Below are 10,158 nucleotides of genomic sequence, written 5' to 3'. Positions count from 1 at the left end.
CAAAATGATCATGCAGATCGTACGCAAGCGGCATGCACTTGTTTCTTCATTATCTGCATAGCAGACAATTTGATTTAATCTTGTTTCACTTTATTGGCATATTCTAAGTGCGTAAATGTCTGTAAGTGCAAAATTTTTATTTGTTTGCTTAAACCTCTGCTTCGTTCACAAGACTCTCGTGGGCACATCGGCCTGAAAATCGCCTAAGACTCGACTGTGTAGTCACTCATTCGCCTGCTTCATGCAGACCTTGCTGCTGCTGTCGATGTCGCTGCCGCCAACATACTCAGCTCCTCTTCTACACTCCCTGATGACGTCGACTGTCGGCGGCCGAGGCTCGTCGTCGTCATCGTCGTCGCCGTCGCCGTCGCCGTCGCCGTCGTCGCCGTCGCCGTCGTCGTCGTCGTCGTCGTCGTCCTCGTCATCGTCATCGTTGTCGTCGTCGTCGTCATCGTCGTCGTCGTCGTCGTCGTCGTCGTCGTCGTCGTCGTCGTTATTCCCTCTCTCTTTCCTAGGCATTTCCATCCAGCCACATACCCGATCCGCGACCCAGTCAACCACTCACACACGTAGGACACGCGGCTGTGGCCATGGACTCGCATGCCCATCTACCCACCCATCTACCTCGTACACACGAACCCATACATTATTTTTTCTACTATTGGGCCGGGTTACATATGCGAGGGGTCTAATCGAACAGTTGTGCAAATTACAACGCCCGCGCATCCCCAACATCATCTCTGACCTGCTACTGCTCCTGCGGCCGCCGCCGTTGCGGAAGTAACAGTACTACCTGTACAGCGTAGCGCCCTTTCTCATTCGCAAAAAAGACAGACAAGAATTTACAGCCCGAAGGCGACGGCGAGGATGATGCCATCTACACATATCCATCGTTATGATGATCATCATCAACATGAACCGCAGCAGCATCGGGCACGCCCGTCAGGTAAAGTGACGTCAACGTCTGGGGAGCGCTCCTTTCATTTTCCGGATAGCGCAGAGCACTGTCGCACAGCAGCAGCAGCACGAAAGGACTTTGACGACCTCGCTCTTTTTTTCCATATAGACGTACAGAAGTCTGCTACAGTTGAGGCGAGTCCATTCATTCTCTTTTTCTTCCAATATGTCTGGTGTTTGTTCAGTGCGACGCTCTGCACTTAGCGTGCTTAAGTTGGCGCCTGACCTAACGTCTAACAGAACAAGGTCTATACTAGCGAACTGTGCATTTTCTCTATATCGAAATTGTATAATTTTCTCCAAATGTGTTGTAGAAATTCTAAGTTTTGCACGACCACTACAGTGTTGTTCAATAAGAACGAATAGCTTATTATATTATCATAAGGACTGAAGTTAGCAAAGTTCTGCAACGAAGTGAATGAATTCATTCATCAAAAAGGGACCAATCAAAATGTCGAATAACCACAAATGGCGTTTCCCGGCAACCTACTAACTTGCTATTCGGGAAAAGGTGGATCGTAAAACTTGTAAACATGATTCACTCGGAACTGTTAATAAACTAGTTGTTTATGCAGCGACCAGATACTTTAACAGAGAGACCGCAATAGTGGCATTCGGATGATGTCGTCACTGTCGATTGCGAGAGATTTACGTAGGACAGTTTCTCAGTCAAGAGATTTGTTGGTCTGACAGTGATCGTAAAACAGATGTCTGAAGACGTGGCTTGAGCCAGTACTACCACGATTGCGACTACTACGCGAACGGGTACATTCAGAATTGCAGAAAGCAGAATTGTAACAGTTAAACGAATCAGACGACGTTAAGCAACAGTTATTTTCTAGCAAAACTATACATGTAGTATATGTATATATATATATATATATATATATATATATATATATATATATATATATACAATACGATCATTTCTACATCAAAAGGTTTTTACAATAGCTATATTTAAAACATTTATCCAATCGGAATGATTTAATGCAATGTACCTACATGGCAGCACATTGCATTTTTCCAAGGCTTCCACAGAAGAAAATCCATAGAGATGCCATTATAAAATCTTTATTTGATGAGCTCAGCGAGACCTATATACATATATGAAAGACGGGTGAGACGCACTTGGTCTGATGGCTTCTTGCGAACAGAGATATGGCTTTTTTTTAGCTGGTTCACTGCTGCCCTCTAAGCATGGATCTCTTTCACAGGAAATCTTAGATTCCCAAATTTGTTGACGACCGCCGCGTCGGTGGCCCGGGTCTTTATTTCTCCATAATTAATTAGCTAAAAATTAATACTTTTCGTTGCAGTACGTTGGCTGTCTGGAAGTGCTTACGTCGATGAAGAGTTTAGACTTCGACACGCGTACGCTTATAGCCAAGTAGGTGTGGATTTTTCTTTCGAGTGATTTATACCTGCTTTCTTTTTTCAGCTAATTATTTCTGCCAATTTATTAGATAGAAACCCCACCGATTTCATTAGCTATCAGGTGTTCATTATTGTCTTGATGAGCTGACAACCATGTGGCATTTAGGACCTCACATCCAATATTAGAGAGATTCACTTGAATGAAGAGCACATGGCTGATTATGAATAGTTATAATTAGTCAACGTGTTTTGATGAAATACGTAAGTACTGGAGTCATCAAACATTTGCCCTTACAGGTAAATTACTGGCCTTTCAATATTATTATGACTCAGACTCATTGCGTAGGCGCCGAAGTTCTTGTCACGGCAGTGAAAATAGAATAGATGATAAGTTTTCAGTCTTTTTTAAAGGCTTCTGAAAGGTTCTTGCATGGCTGTCAGATTCAATCAATTATACTTTCTAACAAATGATTGAAACGTATATAGCAACGATGATTTTCGGTTAAAATGATTTCAGAGAATGTATCGTGCGTGTATGTGAGTCGGCTGGTCTTCGATCAGCCGATAGAAAACGAAAAATCGACAGGCGACTTAATCGCGTTCTGGCAGAAAAACCCATTATGGAGCACGCAGGTAAGTTCGTTTGTGCTCAGTGTTGTTCTGTTCGAAAGAAATTTGCTTTAATCCTACTTTTTTTTTTAGTTTTACAGGTCTAAATTCGTTTCGGAGCGCCAGAAAGCCGAATCTAAACACTTATAGTTCCTGAATGAGCCTTTGTACTATTCGAATGGCAATAGACCGAAAAAATAATAACAGTTATCCTGTTCGCTTACAGGAGCAAATGTGTCACTCCGAATCAACTCATCATCTCTCTCGCTAACGGACCTTGAAACAAACCAGTCGGTGGCGTCGCATTCGATGCCTAACATCAGCTTCGCTTCAGGTGCTCAGTTTTTTAGATGTGCTTTATTCTTTCATAAAATCCGTGAGTCTAAAGATAGGTCGAGCCAATAGATGTTGCCATACAATTGGAGATTTAGACGTCTGAACTGCTGCGGTTTATATAATAATTGTTAACCAGCAGCCATTATAAATGTCAAATAACGACTTTTCGTACGATCACTGAGTAGTATTTGTTACCTCGAATTTTTTTTGAGAATCTTAAGACTCATTATTACTAAACAAATAGGCCTACGTATTGAGACTAGTCTCCAGTGATTCATTTCAACGGTTCTTTCAATTGTTTTATACCTTACGGTCGTTTTCCGCAAACAAATATATTGTCTGTCTAGTTAATAGGTTATCGAAAGCAGACTATCCGCCATATTTGATTTGTAGGTTAGTGAATGAGTTTCTATGTGCGCCAGGCAACCTTGACGTCATTTAAGAAATTACGTATCGTTAGTGGTGAAGAAACATATCAATCGTACGTACAAGACGCATCTTGGTTCGAATTTATATAATGTGTGTATGTATTTAAATACTTGGTATTAAATACATTACGCTTGTTCTACGACAGGAGGAGATCAGGATACGCTGGACTTCGTTGCATATGTCGGTAAAGATGCGAGACAGTCACGTGCATGCTTTGTTCTCGAGTGTGGTGGAGGACTCGCTCAGGAAGTTATTGCAACTATTGGACAGGCATTTGAATTAAGGTACGTCAGTTATATTTACATCTGTAAATAGCCTCAGTTTGTTGATTTCCAGCCACCGAGTGATTACGAAGCCTGTATTGAAAGGTTTATGAGATAAAAAATAAGTATGAGGAAAAAGCATTATGGTTTCATATGGCTCATTTCTATAAAGCTGGAACGTGGATATACGTTAGAACCGTAGCGCCCCATAACATACTTTGGCCTAATTGATTCTTCATCTATAATTTAATTAAGAGATCACACACGTGTCCGGAACCTTTAAATTGTACTTACCATCAGTTCTGATCAATTCAGATTTCGTGAATTAATGCGCCGCTCGCCTGTGGTCCAAGGAAGCAACTGCGCAACAAGTTCAGGAAGTGGCAGCGGTCCTGCAGCCCCGCCGTTTGTACCATTACCCCCAAAAGATCCTGATTATTATAACGATCTTCCTGGAAAGACCCCACCGGAGCATCACCGGCCTCTTCCAATGGTAGGATAATTCCGACATTAAAAACATATCCACGTGTTGTCAGAAACGAAATTATTTCGTAATATGTTGCTCAGCCTTACGCGGATGTACTACGGTAGCTAAAGATCTAGCAATTTTTTGCGCAAGGTTGATCCAGCAATAGTCATTTATAGTTTCGCCTGATTTCTTTTAGTTGTTAACAAGCATGTTTCTGTATTTTCTGCTGTTCGAAAATCGCTTTTTAGTCTAACGTCGTTTCCGCTGCGCCGCCTAGTGGCGATGGCTCGAGTCCCATCAATAACAACAATACGGCTGCAATGAAGCCAAGCGGCGACAACTTGATCGATTTCGAAAACTCTGACCCTATCCCAGATCATCCAGCGCCGCCACCCAATCATGGTATTCTGCTGTTCTGTTATCGCGCCTGCTATAGATTTTTTTATAAACATTTCAGCTGGCGTAACATGAGTGCTCCATTGGTTACCTGCATGTTTGTAACAGAAGTGTATTTTATAGGGCATCCTTCTATAGAACAGACGATTAAATTATCAATTTTAATAAACAGAATACGTGAATCAGTCAATTATCAACAATACCTTGGATGTATTCGACATGAGACCAATGGATCAGGTCCTTTCTCCAGCAACATCGACCCTAACGCAACAATCTGGAACGCAATCTCAAATACCGATAACTGGACCCCCCCAACAGGTATCATAATCTAGTAGTTGCTTTTTTATCGATTTTCCATATTTTTCACATTTTAATTTTCCTATGCTGAAAAGCTTAATTCCAAAACGACATGCATCTGCAATACACATATTGGCATATTATATATTTTGTTTTACACGTTACAGATTGCTCACATTGCAGCTGACACTGGAGAGACGCAGACGTTGTCACAGGCCCCTGATTCAAATCAGGCCCCGCCGCCTTATGTCGTTGCCTCCATCGAACAACATTTACTTGTGGGTAGAATACATTTTTGGACAATGTGTTATCGAGAACGCGAAAGATATGGGAAATTCAGAGACGCCTCTTCTGAAACGTAATTACGGCAAACTGAATAATACAGGGAAAGGGGCATGACTACACATATTAATCTATAAGTTGCTTCTGAAAACGACACTCTTCGAAGCTTGTTCCATATAGTGCCATACTTACAGAACAAAACATTGGATAAGTCAGCGTTAATTTTCACTGGTACGTGTGCAAAACTGATCACCGTAAATGGCAAAAGCGATCATCATTGTTTCATGGTACTTCCGTGTGCCAATTTAGCACCTGGCAGCATTCACGGGGTTAGGACAGCTATAACCATCATAACTGTGCTTGTGTTTGAAGTTCTAAATTGTAGTTATCAATCTATTACTGTATTGCTTTGTAGATGGAGCCTTGGTATCATGGTGCAATTTCACGGGCTGAAAGCGAAAAACTCTTGGCACGTGACGGAGACTTCCTTGTACGCGAATCACGAGGACAGCGTGGCCAGTTCGTCCTCACAGGATTGCAAGCAGGACAAGGTCGACACTTACTCCTAATTGATCCGCATGGAGTGGTAAGTAGCGTGATTATTTGATTTTATGAAATTTAAGTATAATTTAATGGAACACGAAATGTACATCTTATCTACCTATATGACATACTTCAAAGGAAAATATTAAATATCAATATCGCTTGTGTTTTTCTCAGGTTCGGACGAAGGATCGCACGTTTTCAAGTGTCTCCCATCTGATTCATTTCCACCGGGATAATCAACTGCCAATTTTGTCTGCAGATTCCGCTCTATTGCTTGTACGGCCGATTATGCATAGCAAGTTCGCTGGACCAGTAGGAGCTACAGGAAATAGTACGCACGGCGCTTCGATGACTTCAACGATTCATTCAAGTCAACCTTCTTGAATTGTCGACGAAAATCCTCTAGTCAGAGCGAGTCACAAATATCAATAGCACGAAGCACGCTATAACCAATTTGTCTATGCATTCCTACTAACCCGAGCATAAAGATGGGAAGGCTGTTATTCAGTGCGACGCTAGTTATACGCATTCAAATGAAGTACACGCGATTACGCTAGCAACCAAACACGACACATCTAGGCGTGGTGAGATAGCACTACAGATAGATACCGTGTAATTCATATATCACCGAGGTCGTCGTGCCCCGACTAGCTCGATGCAGAATTGTAGGGCGAGACAAAGGCGCTTTTTGCACTGGATCTATTCGAAATACACGAAACGCGAGCGACACAGCTTATGCTTATGTCTACGCTGAGTTGTGGCAAGCGTCTTACCCTGTCTATTCAAAGTGATTTCACTACTTTTAGTCTTGTTTTTACAGCCCATGGCATCGACCCGTATTAGGGGTGTATCCCAGCAGCGTCTTAAAGCTAAGCGACATTTCTACGCAGATGCCTATGACCTGCAATGAAATGAATAAATACAGTCTCTGGCCTCAAAACTAGAAATGCAGCGTCTTGATCCGTTGCTGGACGAATGCAAAGTTTTCATCTACGCAATTATTCACAGAGAAACCCAGATACACTGATAATGATAACGGCAAAATCAATAGAGTAACAAGAATCAATAGTAGCAAAACTTCGGTAGTAACCAGTAAACGAAGACTATGCACAGGAATATACAGGAAGTCCATTCGGATCCATGTTGTTGTAATGATCTTCAATACGATGTATCTTTCAATATATGAATATATGGGTTTAAACACTATTTCCTATAGTAGGTAAGATAAAATAGTAGATGTGAATACATTTTAACGATAGGTGTTTTCATAAATTCCTATAGCACTTATTGCGGATGAGCTCACATGTAAAAGATCGGCCTCGATTCGTGCTATTACTGTCATATTGAAGTACGCGAACGATTTGTTCATATATTATACTCATATACATGGCAAATATTAATCATTGTAAAAGATTTAGGAGGTTAACAGCATCAAAAATACTTACAGTGTTATAATAAAAGCCGCATTCTCTAGAAACAGGTTGGGATAGCGGTGGCGTTTTTGACACGATTCTGCGATTCGATCTCACCGTCGTAACCACTAAACTGGATGGAAGACAACTATAACTTTGAAATATATGCTAGCTTTTCTCTACGTTGCTGGAAAGAAAAAAAAAACTCGAAAGCAGTTCTTCGTTTATAGCCTGCATCATCTTTTTAGAATTAAACATGCGTCCGACACAAAACGTTACGGCAATAGGCAGCAATTGTATTATTATGCCTCATTCCCGCGATTAAAAACAACGAAAAACATATCAACAAACCTACCTACTCATCTGTTTATCACGATCTGGCTCTAGATGACAAAGAATAGCTAGGCATAATATCAATTAGCAGTTTTTTTTACATATATTAGAAGCCACGAAGTAATTAATAATATTATTAAGTATAAAATTACTCATGAAAACAAAATAAGAAATACTCTAGTGGCAAATGATCAGTTACATGGCAGAAAGAATAGGTCTACTGTAACAGATGATAATTGCGGCGTCAGGCCGAGATTGAAAGTCTAACATACACCACGCATGTGAATATCATCATATGTAAACGACTACTGTTAAGTATGTGCGTATTTTAGAAAGAAAAAAAAAAACAATATACATAGCATTTTCGCTCCTCCAGAGTCGACAGACAAATATGCCTTGCCCAGCAATTCAAAGCTGTGTCTTTCCTCCATTAAGCCTATGAAAATCTATATCTAAAGAATTACTAGCACGCACTAAGATAGAAACATCCATTTAGTACGTGCGTACAGAATCATACGCATTCTATTCTTACAGCAAAACGACTGAATCAGTTCTGGCAAAAAGATAAGCAATATTTGAATAGGGAAATTAGAAACATACAGTATATGCAGTAAAACACATTATGAAATAAGGCAGTATAAAACCTCTATTGACAAACTCTCAAGCTTTGAGGTAGATAAATAAAAATAATAAGTAATTGAACTACTAAAATAATAACTGGTTGGCATTGACCCAAGTTTTGCCGCTATAGTCGTTTCAGTAATCATTACTAATATAATAAGGAGAATATACAGACACACGTAAGTCTATGTGTACAGATTAAGACACATACTCCTATAATCACTGGCGTATATTTCTATTGTTCCCTTTTTCAAATCCCATTGATTAGCACACCACCACTTTATTTATTAATTAATGTTGTTTCACTTAATGTTCGAATACCACTATATCACAGAACAACCATAGCGCTTCGAAATAAAAAATCGAAAATTCTATCCTATACACTGTAATGTTGTCAGCAAAACTTCGAAATAAAAAAAAACAATCTCGAAATACAAACCTTCAAGAAATTTTCAGAAGCAATCACAGAAAATAGTCAAGTTTCTCAAATTAGCTCTATGGGAAAAGAAACTACAATCCGGAAAAGGATATTCCTCCAATCAGTTTAATATCACGCGCAGTCCAACGCAAGACGAAAGTATAGCGGCTCAGAAAAAAGTTCAAATCGAGTACTATATGCAAGAGAAAGGCGATTTGGGTCAAGAAAACAGACACATACTGGAACAGACTCTGTTTGAACAGTATAGTAGATTGGCAGTTTGTGACTTCAAAATCGTGCATAACTAAATGTTATAATTTTAGGGGCACCAAGTGAGAAGGGCAGTGAGTTACACACTTTTTCCATTCTATTCTACCTACTAGTTGAAGGTATTTTTTTTTAGTTTTCGCTAAAAATCTGGACATTTATTTCAGTTTTGTTCGGGCTTTCCGGCTCTTGTCTACGTTGCAGTGTTTCATCAACCATACGAAATTATAATACCACTGCGGATGCTTCTTATTTTCATAAGGTAGGTAAAACCTTTTCGGGTTTTATTAGCTCCACTATTCTTGATGTTGTTTAGCACTCCTATTTAGTTTTAGAAATACCAAAAGCTGTTTGTAAATATTTGCAAAGCTAGAGTGCATAGCTTATACTAGGCCATGGTCCTATTACAAATACCAAATGCAACAATTTTGTCAAAAGGATCTCGAGATACGGATAAATATGAGAAAAAAATGTTTACTAAATGACTGCGTGTGTACTGCAGCTAATGGATCATCATTTCGGACAGTACTTGACTGAAATGTCCTAATACCTCTGTTTTCTTGGTGGTTTGGATGGCTATGTCCCCGGCTGAAGAAGCATAGTTAGGTACACTTAAGTAATTAAGCATGCCATAGGTATAATCATAATTCTGCGTCAATGTAATGGCATGGACGACCTACGATTAAGTTTATGGATGATAATTTGAGTCTCACCAAGTACAAGAAGGCAGCTATACAGGATTTATTAACTAGCTGAAAGTTGTTCCTATTTTTTTAGTCTTTTTTGGTTTCTTATTTAATCTTTTCTAGGAATCGTTTCCGTTGTAAAATATAGGAAGTGGCTCCTTTAGAGAGTTATCATCGCCAAATCAACATAAAATGTTATTCTTCACTCGCAACTGTCGTCTGGAACAAAGAACGGGCTTTGGATTGATACCGTAGAACACTTGAATAAGAAAAAGGCAATCATTTGGGATACAAAACATTTTATATGGTTTCGATTCAATGTATTTAATCGACAATATGATACATTATCTACTGTGACGTTTTCGGACTAGAAAACTGAGCGTTCCCATACAAATTGAATACTTTATTTGGATGCCAGTCAGCATTAGAAAACTATTTGCGATAGAGCAAAATTATAGCG

At 39.8% G+C, this 10,158-nt stretch overlaps 1 protein-coding gene across 5 annotated transcripts; it reads left to right on the top strand.

Moving 5' to 3' along the window:
• Nucleotides 1–805: 805 nt before the first annotated feature.
• Shc (SHC-adaptor protein) lies at nt 806–8,081 on the top strand. 5 transcript variants are annotated; one of them, XM_086974810.1, is made up of 11 exons: nt 806–946; nt 2,277–2,347; nt 2,852–2,967; nt 3,170–3,277; nt 3,854–3,992; nt 4,272–4,464; nt 4,689–4,842; nt 5,009–5,154; nt 5,301–5,411; nt 5,831–6,001; nt 6,136–8,081. In XM_086974810.1, the coding sequence occupies exons 1-11, from the start codon at nt 896–898 to the stop codon at nt 6,343–6,345; spliced, it is 1,470 nt and encodes a 489-aa protein (XP_086830936.1). In that variant the 5' UTR covers nt 806–895; the 3' UTR covers nt 6,346–8,081. The 5 variants fall into 5 exon arrangements, with proteins under 5 accessions (XP_086830936.1, XP_086830934.1, XP_086830933.1 ...); XM_086974808.1 differs by having other exon boundaries at nt 868–1,092; nt 4,287–4,464; XM_086974807.1 differs by having other exon boundaries at nt 868–1,092.
• The last annotated feature ends 2,077 nt before the right edge of the window (nt 8,082–10,158 follow it).

Source organism: Varroa destructor, unplaced genomic scaffold, assembly GCF_002443255.2.
Source record: "Varroa destructor unplaced genomic scaffold, Vdes_3.0 BEIS01000007.1, whole genome shotgun sequence".
Lineage (NCBI taxonomy): Eukaryota > Metazoa > Arthropoda > Arachnida > Mesostigmata > Varroidae > Varroa > Varroa destructor.
The sequence above is the reverse complement of the archived record's forward strand: the minus strand, read 5'-3'. Positions and strand labels throughout refer to the sequence as shown.